This window comes from Cardiocondyla obscurior, linkage group LG01 (genome assembly GCF_019399895.1).
Source record: "Cardiocondyla obscurior isolate alpha-2009 linkage group LG01, Cobs3.1, whole genome shotgun sequence".
Taxonomy (NCBI): Eukaryota; Metazoa; Arthropoda; class Insecta; order Hymenoptera; family Formicidae; genus Cardiocondyla; species Cardiocondyla obscurior.
Window position 1 is genome coordinate 11329503 of NC_091864.1, and position 14238 is coordinate 11343740.

The 14238-nt window shown below is 37.5% G+C and overlaps 3 protein-coding genes across 5 annotated transcripts; 1 reads left to right on the plus strand and 2 right to left on the minus strand.

Moving 5' to 3' along the window:
• The first annotated feature begins 130 nt into the window (after window positions 1–130).
• LOC139101891 (uncharacterized) lies at window positions 131–3028 on the plus strand. Its single transcript, XM_070655404.1, has 4 exons — window positions 131–354; window positions 678–878; window positions 960–1033; window positions 1996–3028. The coding sequence occupies exons 1-4, from the start codon at window positions 274–276 to the stop codon at window positions 2015–2017; spliced, it is 378 nt and encodes a 125-aa protein (XP_070511505.1). The 5' UTR covers window positions 131–273; the 3' UTR covers window positions 2018–3028.
• Window positions 2460–11822, minus strand: Tsp5d (Tetraspanin 5D). 3 transcript variants are annotated; one of them, XM_070655232.1, is made up of 5 exons: window positions 11666–11822; window positions 5846–5957; window positions 3565–3756; window positions 3071–3253; window positions 2460–2909 (listed from the first exon to the last, which is right to left on the minus strand). In XM_070655232.1, exons 2-5 carry the CDS (start codon window positions 5921–5923, stop codon window positions 2574–2576), a joined length of 789 nt encoding a protein of 262 aa, XP_070511333.1. In that variant the 5' UTR covers window positions 5924–5957; window positions 11666–11822; the 3' UTR covers window positions 2460–2573. The 3 variants fall into 3 exon arrangements, with proteins under 3 accessions (XP_070511333.1, XP_070511341.1, XP_070511324.1); XM_070655240.1 differs by lacking the exon at window positions 11666–11822 and adding an exon at window positions 6259–6393; XM_070655223.1 differs by lacking the exon at window positions 11666–11822 and adding an exon at window positions 6139–6155.
• Window positions 11823–12003: 181 nt separating this feature from the next.
• On the minus strand, window positions 12004–14019 carry LOC139101870 (protein THEM6). Its single transcript, XM_070655366.1, has 3 exons — window positions 13688–14019; window positions 12657–12871; window positions 12004–12574 (listed from the first exon to the last, which is right to left on the minus strand). Exons 1-3 carry the CDS (start codon window positions 13830–13832, stop codon window positions 12338–12340), a joined length of 597 nt encoding a protein of 198 aa, XP_070511467.1. The 5' UTR covers window positions 13833–14019; the 3' UTR covers window positions 12004–12337.
• Between the last annotated feature and the right edge of the window lie 219 nt (window positions 14020–14238).

Here is a 14238-nt window from a genome sequence, read left to right on the forward strand (position 1 = left end):
CACGAAATTGCGCATGTTTTAAGTTACTTGGAAGTATGCTGACGATATGTAAATTACAAATGTAAGAATAATAAGTTGTTATCCACTGTCAGGTAGATAGAAAAAAGAACCAACACTCGCCTATAAAAGAAATGCGGTGCAATACATGTCGTATTCCAGAAGTTCGCTGCTACTTCGATAACTTTTGAGTATCCCTGCGATGTCATAAGTGTTTTAAAATCTAAAGAGTTTAAAAAATAAAAAACCAGAGTCGTTGATCAATAGAGATTCTAAATGCGTGTACATCTGATATTAGTTTTGTTTTTTGTGAGCACTGCCTTAGCACGTGGTGTTCGAAATAAAAGAGAAGATGTGGTATGTATTATACATATATATATTTTTTTTAATTATGTAAATTATACGTCTAATTATAACTGCTGATAAAACCTTATATTAAAAATATGGAAGTAATTTTTTTTTTGTAGATTAACAAACAACTAGAGTTGTAATCTTATCACCAATTAATTTTGTCAGAATAATCACTCAATTAATTTTTTTTTTAGATCATTAAATTTGTTTTTTAAAGTTAAATTAATATTTTTTTATTCTTAATTTTATATTTAAAGATACACCGAATGGAAAGTTCTACTTACTGTTTATGCATTCTTGTTTTATCTATTATTTCTAATCTTTTATAGACCACAGCACTACCTTCAACTAATTCTGCAAGTGAAATCAGCGATGGATATACATCACCGAATGATACAAAAAATAAATGCGACACATATGGTATTTTCGAACCACCGATATTCCGGATGATACTTCAGCTTATTAAACTGATTGTTTTTAAAATGTTGAATTTACCGGATAACATGAAGTTACCTTCTATATTGCAACCGGTAAGCGTAGCTTTCCTAACATTTATTTATACTTATCTCCACTTTATTAAACTATATAATAATAATAAAAATAATTTTTAGAACAATGAGTTAGCTGCTGAAATATATCAACACTACCTAAAGTCGATTGTACCAAAGATATTTTCCATACTTCAGTAAGTAATATATAAATATATTAAAAAAATTTTTTTTTTCTAGAGCTATATATTTAATATTATTTATTTATTTATAATTAATTATATATTATATTTAATATTATTTATTTATAATTTATTAGTTTGTTCAATACACATATTTATTACATCACTGTCGTCTTACTATTTCAATTCTGCATTGTACAGACTCCAATATATCTTTAACTTATGGTCAATAGATAGCATCGTCAGATAACATATAAGAAAAACGATTCTTATTATAATTCACTAAATTTACGTATACACATATACATATATACATATATGTGTGTACATATATATATATATATATATGTTATAAAATACAAAAGTCTTAACAAATTATTCATGCTAATGATAAAGATAGTTTAAACTACCGTCTCTATTGAGTACTCAAGACTAAATCACATAATCATGCACGCTATCTCTACCTAACTGCTCCCCATAATTAACACTGAGAATCGATATGACGTATCTGAGAGACAGATATGGCATTTGTCGCGGCAACGGCGGTTAGCACATGACACTCATGATATGCGTCGATCCTAACACGAAACCCATAGTTAATACACCGCAAAGCGCCGGCCGCTAAAACCATCGAGAACTGAGGGAGAGAACTCTCCCTTAATTCTTGGTGGTCCTCAGCGGCCGGTGCTTCGCGGTGTATTAAATATGGGTTTTGCTGTGGCAAATATCATATCTGCCTTTCAATGTACAATTACCGTAAAACGGAGATTTTACAATTATCATAAGACACTAATTGAATACTTTCTAAATAAATGAATATCGAGTATATAACAATTAAAATTATATCCATTATCGTAAAAGTAGAATAAATTTCTTTCGTTAAAAGGTTTTAGTTTAACGATAAATTGTAATCTTAAATTTTTTTTTTACTATTTTATATTTTATTTTTATATTTAAATCTATTTTTATGTTGCCAGATCTTATTTCTACCATCTATAATTTTTCACTATCTACAAACATTAAAATAATCGATGAGCCATACAAGTCTGATGCTCTTTCTTTCTTTAAGAAAGACAAAGATACAAATAAATATCGGCTGACAAGATTGGACTATTTAAAAGTCGTGATAATCACTGGAAATTACAAGAAGAAGCATTATCAAGATTCAGACTAAGAGAAGGAAGTCCATCAATTAAATACTTATCTTATTTTTTGGTACACAGCGGACACTTTTTGGTCAACTACTTTTACTTAAATTCTCATTTGTAAATGTGTTTATAGAGTAATATTCAACAATTACGAATGACGTAATTTTTACGTTTTTTATTCCCCACTAATTTTTTAAAATAATTTTTTATCTCGTTCGTTGTGGTTATTTATAAACTCAGCGCGATTAAAGTCGGTGAGATTCTCGATGAGAGTCGTTAAAAGAAAGGAAAAAAAAAAATTTATAGAATCGATTATCTCGAAATTCGTTCTGCTGCGTGCAACAAAAACCCGCGGGGAAGGTACATCGATCTTAGACAGTAGTTTCGTCTAAGATCGATCTGAAATTCTAGGTGTTGGTAGTGTCGTAGCTCTTGTACGTGTGAGACGATCTCTTGTGCCTAACTGTGCAAAAAAGAATCATGCTGGCCACCTGGCCAAATAGCTGGAGGAAGGCCACGACGAGACCCACCGTACCCACAATATGAAGTCTGGTCACTAGCCACATTTGGATAGCGGTCGAGCACCCTTCTTTGTACCAAAGCTCCTTATTGCGCCCCTCCGAATCTAAGCGACCGCAATATCGTTCTCGTTGCACGCAACAGGAATCCGGCACCCGATCTTCTTCGGGCCATGCTTCGATTTGGAACCAATCCGTATAGTCGCGTACACCACAGCAATGAAACTAAAAGCGTAAGTTTAACCAGTTACCTTTAACATGCGCTCGGTTTGAACATTTCATGCAATGGCTGATATTCTATTTTGTAATGAAAGTAAATTAATAAACCAGAAATCTGTAACATATTTTCGTGCGACGTGAATTGCAAGAGTTTTCATTACACAAACCTCCGTATGGATATGATCCCACATAGCAGAGAGCGTCCCTGGCTCCCTCGTGACATTATAATGCTTCTCAATTCCGTATAATAGTTCCTCTTTCAGACTCCTCGCGAGATGTTCCCTGAACACAAACGCCAGAGTGCCCAACATGAACTCGGCGAGAAACATGAGTATTACCAGGCTGAAATACTGAAAATTACAAAAGTTGTAAACTTCTCTTCTCGTTATTAAACAAAACAAAAAAAGGAAGAAAAAGATTTAAAAAAAAAAGTGACGTGATCGGCATGCAAATCGCTCTGCAGCACAAAGATATTTAAAGAGCGATAAGAATTCAAATCACGATCTACTGCCGACGAAGATACTCAAGATAGTCAAGTCAGTCGCTGCGGTCCGTATAAAACGTATGCGTGTTGTAAAAAAAAAAAAAAAAAACCTATGATATAGTGTACTACGCGCTTTTTGCAAGACACGTGTTTTACAATGGGTCACGTTGTACCAACCGTGATCAGCATGCATCTTGACTGGAACCACGCGCCGCAGCATCCGAAGAAGGCGATGACGAATGTGACGCATCCCGCGGCAAGTAACAACGAGTCCGCTGACACGAAGCTGTACTGTGGTACCAAGGTCGCATATCCGGAGTAAGCCAATCGCAGCCAAAGGCCCGCACCCAAAATTCCACAAGCGCATAACTGTAAACCAAAATTACGCGCCGTGCATCATAAACTTTCGACGGGTGTATTTAAAATTGGGTTCCATTACAGCTGAAATAGATGAACCGATGAAAAGGAGAGACAACGATGCCGTAGCTCAAAACGAGCCGAAATAATACAAAAAATCCTTTTCGATTAGCATTATTAATAATAAAATTAAATTGAATTAATGATGACGCTGCTAGGAACTGCTTAAGTTAATGTCACTTGATAACGTTAATCCGCGGGACACGTACTCGGAGATCTGAGAAATTATAATTAAAAGGCATCGAGAGATGCTTATCACACGCCACTCGTGGCACGCGAATTTACTGGGTCAATGCTACCTCATTTGACTGGTCCCGACAATGCTCGCTCAGCACAAAGGTACCTCGACTCACCGCGGCGTTTAAGCAAAATCGGAAAGTGGAAAGTGGGCCGTGAATTAGAAAGTAAAGCGACCGTGGTTTTTTTTTTTTTTTTTGAATTGTCATTACGGAAGGATGATCGATGGCTGCCAGTCATCGTAAAACTTCCTCAACTCGCGGTCAATGCACCGACAAACGTGTGACAAGTCAACGGGCAAACTTACGGAATTTTTTTTATTATTCACGATAAGATTTAAATAAAACAATAGAGAAACTGGCGTGACGCTATTTCGCCGGGCAGCAAAGTGTATCGGATGTCATTGCGGTCGTATACATTTAACGGTTCACCTGCTAACTTATTCGCAAATAGAGAGACCTTTCGCGCCTGCACTCGTATAAGAGAGTAACAAACTTTCTAAACCGACTGGTTACCTGTTGTCAGTGACAGGAAGTCAATCAAGCGGCCAGATAAATGTTGACCTTACGGTTAAACTCAATCGAATCCTCTATATCGCGATAGCGACGGACTCTCGTTATCGAGTCCTAACCGTAAATGAAAGGACGAACGCGTTCACGCGCCGCGTGCAACGTCCGCGGAAGAGCCGCAACGGTAATTCATAAATTGCAACTTACGCGACGTAGTGTGATTGGGAAATTAATGCACTGTTACGCGACCCCGATAGCTAATTGTACAAAAGAGCGCGTCCGTACTTTCTAATTACCGTCAATAGTGCGTGCACGCAAATGGGACGTACTCTTTTTGCAACGGTATTATATAATTCGCGTCAAGTGTCGTTGACCGCGAAATATCTATACATCGTCGTTGAAATTAATTTATTTAATCATTATTAACGTTCGAATTTAGATAATTTAAAAATAAGTATATTATTAATCTTACGTCAACTTGTCTCCTTAACTTCTTCGAGTTTTTTTAATGACATTTAAACGGTCTCGCCCAGGCTGGCGTTCGCGGATGAAACAAACCGCAATTAGTGTCGAAGTTATAATAAAGCGTGAAAACAGGTGACACACGTTTCAACGGCAATAAAACACCCGGCGACACGTGTGTACCAGTTTTGCAGCGCACTGAGCAGCCGGTATCGCGCTTTATCGTCGGCTTGGGTACCGTAAGTTCATAGCTCATAGAGCCGCGGTTCAACGCCCTATTTAAGGCTTTCATCGCGATACAGACGCCGCGGACGGACAATTTCAAGTGGAATAATAAAGCCGGGGGCACAGTGAATGCGGCGGAATGTGGTGCGAATTACAAAAGCGCGTTGTCCAGTTTAATCGCCGGCGTAGGCCGTTATTAACGCCAGCTATTGTCTCATTTCTGTCATTTTTGACCAATTGATGGTCCCGCACTTGCACGCGCGTGTTTACGAATCACGCGCCGCGACTAAACGTTTCATTCAAGTTGAAACGTTCTCACACACGTCTTTTCAGCACGAACGAAACGTTTAAATATAGCTTAAGTGCTGCTCTCGAATAATTCGCAAATAAACCGATCGCAAAATGTTATATAAATGTGTGACAAATAAAATTTTTTACTATACACTCAAATCGTTTGTATTATTAAAAAAAAAAAAAAATGGGCAATATAAAAAAATTTTATGTTAATTAACATCTGCTTGATTTATTAAATAAACTTTGTTCGACAAAAGTAAAGCAGAAATCAAAATATCAGAATAATTAATAAAAAAGAAGACACTTGTACATACCCAGATTAAAACGTTGAGGGAGCAGAAAACGTGCCTGATGCACGTGTATCCTGTGCGGCCCATGATCTGATCCTTCATCAGGTCCTTACTCCGAAAGGATTGGCGACGTTTCCTGCAAGCGTACAAAATACCAACGTTGATTCTTCTAGTTAAAGGCAGAAGATGAACAGAGAATATATCGCTCGTCAACAAAAAAAAAAAAAAACGCTCTTCGTATCGCGAATTAACGTGAGGCAGCAATGCCAGCTCAAGGCTGCCGGAATATCTTTCGATCATTCACGGGTGTTAATTACATCGGCTCAATCAGCAACTTTCGTCTTCCACCGTACGAAAGCGGAGACGAGCTCCTACACTCTCTTCTTTACACCACAAACATTATTACGATAATTATACGTCGCCGATAAGAAACCCACCGTGCGCATCAGAGCGAGAACCTTGTGACGCGCATCACGGATCACCAGGAAATACTACATCCACGTTCGAGGAGCAACCTGAGGTGGACAGGACGTGGGAGGAAGGGGAAGATGCCGCGACGAGAGAGAGGAGCGTAGAGAAGGCGCGCGAGGTGAAGAGCACGGGGCGAAGAAGAAAGAGGAGGAGAACGTGAAGATCGTCGTGCGACCTACGCCGGCGAGGATCCAGCACCGACCAGGAAGATCTATAGGATCGTCCCAGCTGATTGCCAGACACAATCCAGGCGATGCTCCGCACCGATATGTCTAAGAACCGGCCGATTGGCTCCGGTCTGGTCAGCTCTCTTCCAGGTCCGCTAACGGGACACCCGTAACGAAGCCGTTCACCCATACGCGAATCGCGTAGACTCCGGTTAGAGAGGACACCTACGGAGAATATTGCTCATCGAACGTCACTTTTCCCGTGGCCAGACGAGCCGCGAGAAGACATCCTCAAGGCCACTGCAAGATTTCCAGTTGTTCTCCCGTTATCTCCTTCACTTCTCGCAACGACTCTTCGTTAACCTTTTACATCCGGACCGCCCACCCCTCGCACATACACACACGCACGCCGCAGAATGCTAAGGTGCAAAGGTGAAGGTAACTTTCGCCGAAAGGTCTCGTATATAAAAATCCCCGTTTTCCTGGAAATTCTCATTCAGGTATCTGTATTGTGACCGCGTCGAGTCACTTCCCACGGACCCATCGCTTCCTTTAGATTTCAAAGATTAAATCGGACTATTTGCATATAATATTAACTTCACGAACCCTCTTTTATTAAAAAAAATCAACGGGCTGGTTCTATATACTTTTTTACGATAGCTTGTATTAATTTCTCCATTGCAAAATTTTCTTAAATATTTCTAACATCTTTTTAACACGCTGGTAAAGAGAGCGAGCTGCACGAACGGATTAAATAACTCTTTCTAGATCGTGAGATTTATAATGTGCATTAGCATATCGGAAATTCAAATTGCAACGACCGGTCCATGTGAGTTTCCTACGTTAAGTCATCGCGATAGCTATGCAAATGTATATTGATCGGACAATGAGGACGACGAAAGAAACGTTGAATAAAAGATCATGCCTTTACAGTATTTCTCACGTTAGTTATGAAGGACCACCGTCAACTACGATCGCACGTAGCTACGGTGCTTTCTTTCCATCGATTGTTTTCGCCGGCCTGCTCGCGATGCGCTATAATTAGCATAATTAATAGGGTGCGAGCAATTTCACTGAATTATTAAATTCTCCTTCGTGTCTTCAAAAAGAAAGCAAAGTAAACAATGAAACCAAAGCTGCGATTATTACTATAAAAAAAAAAAAAAAAAAGAATTATAATTCTATTAACTTTAAAATTTACAGTAAATAAATAAATATTTAGATAAATTTTTACCTGAAACTCATAACTAACATCAATAATTTTTCGAACGTATATACGAACGTACACACACTCGCACACCGGCGCAATTAAGGCAAATAAATTTCTAGCGTCTTTGGAAACTTCGTGCACCTAAACGCGATTTGTTCGATGAAAAAAAAAAAAACAAAAAAAAAATACAGGTACCGTGTACTGTACTCGAACGAGCATCCACGGTTTAACGGAAAATCTGTTATCAACTCATTGCACGCTTAATGCGTTCTCTCCCTACTTGCCGCAATGGAGGCCGTTATCAGAATTGAATAATATTGATTCGCCTTATCAAGTGTTACGCATGGCTCTCACGTAGAACTCCACCCGTCATCGTAATATTCGTGCCACTTGTCGCAGACGATGGTCCGTTCAACAAGAACTTTCGCAAAGAAAAAAAAAAAGCGCAAGCAAATGTAAAGAGCGATGAGAAGTTCAGCGAAAGAGATGCAGATCTGATGAAATAAATAAAAAAAAAAAAAAAAAAAAAAAATAGAATCGCTGACACGATCTAACTCGCTAGAAGCGTTCGTGGACTTCACCTTGCTATTACGTCTTTTTCACTCTCGGCTGCGTCACGCGTTAAGAACAAAGTGACATTTATAGTACGCACTGAAAGGCGCGGAAGAAAGAAAATCTCCACCGTGCGTTTCAATATGAGGTATATTTATACACCCCTTATTTTTATCCCGAGTAACTGTTGCATTATCATAAAAATTCCGATATCGCCGTGACATCAAGCCGCTTTATCGCTTAAGCACGTCGATATTGTGACGGATATTTCAGAACGGCCGAAGTTCTCCCCCGCGTTAAAGAAAAGAGCCTCGTCACTAGGATTCAAAGTCGGGACGCATTAGCTTTTAAAAATAATTATCTTGTAAGTTAATTTTACAAATTAATTGTTATTAAAAACGCGAAAAAAAAAGATGTTTATAGTAAGATCCCGAGCGTGTCACACTTTAATCGACATCGAGATCAATTTTCACGGACGAAATGGAAGGCTGCGCGAAAATAATGTACATTAGAGTACGAAGGGGCGCACAAACGGTCCCCCTGCCTCGACTTCCTGCCAATTGCGGACAATTTGTGATCATCTATGATCTCCCCACTCACCGACGCCCGTCGTCGTCGCGTGAAGCGTGTGTGGACGTGCTGTCTAAAAAGTTAACACGGCCCGGTTCACTTTGCCCGGGCCCGCGTGTCTCTTTCACCATTTCATATGCCATACGATCGCGTTAACACGTCCTACGCGCTCATCTTCCCACGTGATGTAATCGAGGAAAGAAGGAGCTCGCGCGCGTGTCTCGCGCGTTATCACGCTTCCGGTAGTCGTGTACGTGCGAGGAATGCGCGGCAGTTTCTTTCTCGTCAAGAAACCACGCCGTCGACCGGGACTTTATTTGGCAATAAATTTGTAATAGAGTAATTACGCGCCGTTGAAAGTGCGAACAATTCGATTTAGCACACGTTGAAATTAGCCGAAGGGTGTCGAAGTTACGACAAACGTCGAAGCAGCCCTGATTGACGATAATCGCATTAAGCGGCTTAATTAAGTTAATTAACGGATATACAAATCCTTTGGTTTCTCCAAGTATTTTAAATTACTAAAAAAAAAATTGCATTTACATCCAACTTCTATATTACTTTAAAAATTATTTTTGTGTTACGCTAATTAATTACGCACAAAGTGTACATTATACATATATGATTAGATTTTACAGACTTCATTAGCTACTTCATGTAAAGTGGTTGTTAGGACAGTTACATGTTGATCTGCAAAAATTGCAATTATGTCGCGTTAAAGCGGGAAAAATGTCGGGCGTGACGAGCCTGTTGAAGAGACACGCTGTAGTGGATGCTACAGCATCACGCTTATCACGACAATCTTTAATTTCCTCCGCTGCAATTGACAAATTTAAAATCACGACTGTACAAAGATTATCAAAAAGAGTTACGGATAAAAAATTAGTCGCTAATCGTGAGATGATATGTCAAGGCATGCGTGTCCTTCGTCAAACAAAGCGTGAATCCAGTCAGTTTAATCTCTCTCGACCCTTCTCACGCATACGTGATCGGTTTCTTAAACACGGTATTAAGAAAGTCCTTTTTCGACCAACGATCTGTCGTCGAAATTCTCGCATCGTCTTTCAAATATTTATTGCCGTTTTTTATTATTTTTTATTTTCTAATTTAATTATTATTATTTTTTTTTTATTAATAACTGTTTGTGTCGAGAATCAAAATAAAATGTTTTTGAATGCAGCAGTCGCAATCTAACGCGCTTTCAAACTTAATTCCGAACGATTTCAGTTATTAACGTGGAAACAAATCCATTTCGTTTCGTAATAATTAATGATTTCGAACGTGCCACGGTGTATCCAATAGAAAGCGAGTAAATAATGTTATAAAATTGTTAGAGCGATCGCAATGCGAACCTGGAAACGGGCATAACTTCTCACGAATTTATAGGGAAGAGTAATAAACCGAGAAGAAACGACGTATTCCGAGAAAAGCGCCGATTCATTGTTCTGTTAAATGTTGGCGCATGGGAAGAGAAATCGACGAGCGAACTGTTCGCACGATCGATCATCTGACGAGGTAACTTCGTGCGTTATCAGCGTGTTTTTCAGCTTTGACACAGCCGGAAAATTGTTTGCGATTTAATTAAAATAAAAAATTAGAAAAAAAAACTGACGGAAGAAAGCGAGGTCCCAAGTTTTTTTTCGGATGAGAGAATCCACGAGACAATAAAACTTTCTCTCTATTGTGTCGAAGAAGCGGGACGCATCTTGCCGCGGAGTACGCTTGCACTCACGCTCGATTGTTATCGTAGATAAATTGTCTAATTATGTACGAAGGGGTCGTCAGTGGTCTCGCGGAATGATCACAGCCGTCGGTTAAAATTGTCTCGAATTCCCTGAAAACATATTAATCCTTCTCGTCGAGGCCTAAATCATCTCGTCGTGACTGATAAGGCCATGAGATACACGCGACAGCATTAATCCGACCACTAACGTGATGATCTTCTAACACGACCAAACGACGAGAAGACCCATTTCATATACGACCTTCAATAGTAATATTTCAAAATAATTTCACACACCAGCACACCCACATATGCGTAACACTTATAAATTAAGCCTCTGTCTGTCGTAAGTTTTATGTCTAATTAATTAAAGACAAAGAATGCTTTACTTAATTATTACGTTAAAAAAAAAAATTTGCCTGAATTTAGTTTAGAATTTTAAGAGTTTTTGGCTCAATCTGCTGAACATTTGTTGGTTTTGTACACTCATGTACCGTCATAGAAAGTGAAGAGCTCAGTAATGCTAGAAGAAGCGTTCGTGACTAGTCTTTTCACTGAAACGCAGAAAGTTGCGGTGCCTATTATCGATAATACAAGTAATAAATTCGAACAATGTCCAATCGATGCATGCAACATTACTCGTGATGTAATCGCGTAATTTTACCCGCGCGTGTATTTGCTAGATCTACAGTTAACTCGCTTGCGAACGCGATGCCGAGCGCGTTCAGGTTATGTTTGTAAGCAAAAATACGTGAGTTTCACATGCTGAATCCGCGAAACGTTTCGCAATTTCGTTCACCGATAAAGACATAAAATCACTTCAATGATTTACAAAAGCGAATCGCCTTATTAAATAAATTTTACATTACAAAATCTAGTTTATTCGCGCCACCGTAAAATGTAATACAGAACACAACGCACAAATAACGCGAGGAATTAATTTATTTATTAAAATCCTACAAATCGCTGCGAAATTTGAAATTATTATAGTAATGAGAAAGTTTTAAATGAGGAATCTAATATACTATGAAAAATATGAAGTATAAATTTACGCGCGCTTAACGAACAAAAATTTTAAACGGTACGGGAGAGAAGCCAGCCGGCTTCGTATATACTTTCTCGATAAACGTAATAGTGCACTGATCACTCACAGATAGAATAAAGATGCTCATCCGTATTCTTCTCTGTAGAGAACTGTCGCGAGCTCTTCGCCACCGAGTGGCACACGAAAGTTCATGGAAAGCACAGTCAAAGGACGACTCGTACAGCTTCGCGGCAGCTTTCGAGCTCGCGGATCGACTGCGCGGTACCAGTCCACCGCATCATCCATTCTCCAATCTTCCCAAGCTGGTACTCGTACCGCCATCTAACGGTTCGTGATGCAGACGATCACTCGTAATTTTAATTAATATTAATATACTATTAAATAAAAATCCATTAGAAGATATTGTTGTAGAAGTTGTTTAAGGTAACAAATACAATGTAGGAATTTGTTTCAATTATAATTTATACTGGCCAAACCTAAGAAATATATGATTAAACATTTTATCAGTACAATAAATAAAAGACTCTATAACTTAAACAGGAAACATATTTTTATATTAATTAGAAAATGTCTTAAAAAGTTTCAAAATTTAATATTGTAAAATAAAAACTAGCTGTCTATATGTATAATAATAGAAAAATCAAAATACATTTTATAAAACAGTGTATTCATTGTAACAAAAAGTGAATAGTAATATAAATACCGTTTTAAACGAAACATGTTAAATAAATAACAAAACAAGTTAAAAAGATAAATCTATCTAACAAGATAACTTGTTTTATTTCTGCTTTTTTAGGCTTTTAGATGATTCTTCCATAGATTCCAGCCATAACTGGAGGTCTTTGGTAGGCTCTGGTCTACGTGTTCCTGGCTCGATTTCAGTAATTATTTCCTCCACCGGAATTTTCAATCCGGTTACCGTTTGTCTGCTCAATACGACGGCGCGAATAAAATTGTCTGTGAGACTAATAAACTGCTGCTCTATATAGAAATGTTTGTCTTCCCAGTAAATGAGCTGCAATGATGTAAATTGGATTAGCATCGTGATTATCTCACGAGACAAAAAAAAAATTGCACAAAAAATATATTGATCTCACCTTTGTCGTCACCTTGTACGGTGTAAAGATAGGAATTGCTCGACGATATCGTATAGTAGATGCACCTTGAACAGCCCCGCCACCTCTTTTTGCGACCCCACCGTAAATTCCTGATCTATCGTAGTAATGAAAACGCGCAAAATCCAACTCGCGCAAATAGCGTGCGTTATTCATGTGCTTCAGAACCAGGTCAACGTCCTGAGTGGTGCAAATCCCTGGAAAAAGAAAAGTTATTATTACAAATCTTTAAATCTTTTGCATTAAATATGTACGTGTCTATTTTAAAAACTCAGTCACGGAATCTGTGCTATTTTTTATTCACTCAAAATAAATTTAATCTAATAATTAAAGAAATCCATAAAGTAAAAAAAAATGTAAAGTTTGTAATATTACAAAAACCAACTGCATATACGTAACTGTTATCCTAGAGTACGGTATTTCACAGAATACGCCGATACTAGCGCATCATTCTGTACAGTTATTTGCCGACCCACATAATGAACTGAATGCATTTGAAAACATGATTCACATAATGCAAATGTGTTAATCTCATAAATATTATGCAGCCTTAGTAAATTATAAATATTTTAATGTAACAAAAAAAAAAAAAATGAATATAAATTTAGACAGTCTAGTCTTTTTGCATAAATATGTAATAAATATATAAACGTATTTTTTACGGCAATGCAAATATTATTTATAATTTTTCTTTTTTATATTTATATTTGTGCAACGACATGATATAACTGCGTATATCTTGCTTCCTGTATACTTTGCAAATTATATTATTTGCCTTAATTATTTCTAAGATCTATTGATAACACTTCGATTCATTTTCTTTTTTCGTTATATAACGATCTTCTTTTACTGTACTATGTTTTTAATCACTGTTTATCTTTATATCCTTATAATTAAAATTATCTTGTTCAACAAATGTTACACAAGCGAGTTACACAAGCAAATTCGTTCTCAAGTAATTTAACAAAAACGTCTTTCAATGCGGTGTATAATGATCTAACGTGAGAATTTACCATAGATTGTTGTTGTATCGAAGAGCTTCTTCTTTTTTTCAAAAAGTCTGCCCCAAAGTACAGTTAAAATGATTCTCACAAAGTAATTTACGTCGAATAGAAAGTAGAGAATGGCGATCATCGCCACGCAACAAGAACACAACATTATCAACTTCCTATCGGCGTGCCTCTTGATATGAGCAATATGTACGACCGCACAAAAATATGTCGACTCGATGCACACTTCCTCACGGTCGAGAGAAGACTGACTGCTTTGCCTTATCCGAGGCCCCTCTAAAAAAACCGGTTCCTGAGCGTTACTAAGAGAGACTTCAACACATTCAATGAATTGACCAAAAGAAACGCAATTAAATTGCTAATTTGTCTCATTTACAAATAAAATTAACTATATACATTTATAATAAAACATCAGGTACGTTGTTTTATTTTATAAAAAGTTATCTCTAATAATAAAATATTTCACATGTTTTTTTCGTATCTCTTTACATTTTCATATCTTATTTTTTTTTTTTTTTTGGTAAGTAAAATTTAAATAAATCAACCATTAAAAA

Bases quoted from the DNA above. Each gene is read 5' to 3' on its own strand.
- LOC139101891 (XM_070655404.1), top strand. From the start codon at position 274: ATGCGTGTACATCTGATATTAGTTTTGTTTTTTGTGAGCACTGCCTTA. The intron at 355-677 runs GTATGTATTATA...AATCTTTTATAG, and splicing joins GAAATAAAAGAGAAGATGTG to ACCACAGCACTACCTTCAAC. The intron at 879-959 runs GTAAGCGTAGCT...AATAATTTTTAG, and splicing joins TACCTTCTATATTGCAACCG to AACAATGAGTTAGCTGCTGA.
- Tsp5d (XM_070655223.1), bottom strand. The intron at 3,757-5,845 runs GTATGTACAAGT...TTTGGTTTACAG, and splicing joins CCCTCAACGTTTTAATCTGG to TTATGCGCTTGTGGAATTTT. The intron at 2,910-3,070 runs GTTTGTGTAATG...TTACGCTTTTAG, and splicing joins GGGATCATATCCATACGGAG to TTTCATTGCTGTGGTGTACG.
- LOC139101870 (XM_070655366.1), bottom strand. From the start codon at position 13,832: ATGTTGTGTTCTTGTTGCGTGGCGATGATCGCCATTCTCTACTTTCTA. The intron at 12,872-13,687 runs GTAAATTCTCAC...TTCTTTTTCCAG, and splicing joins CGATACAACAACAATCTATG to GGATTTGCACCACTCAGGAC. The intron at 12,575-12,656 runs GTGAGATCAATA...ACATCATTGCAG, and splicing joins CGTACAAGGTGACGACAAAG to CTCATTTACTGGGAAGACAA.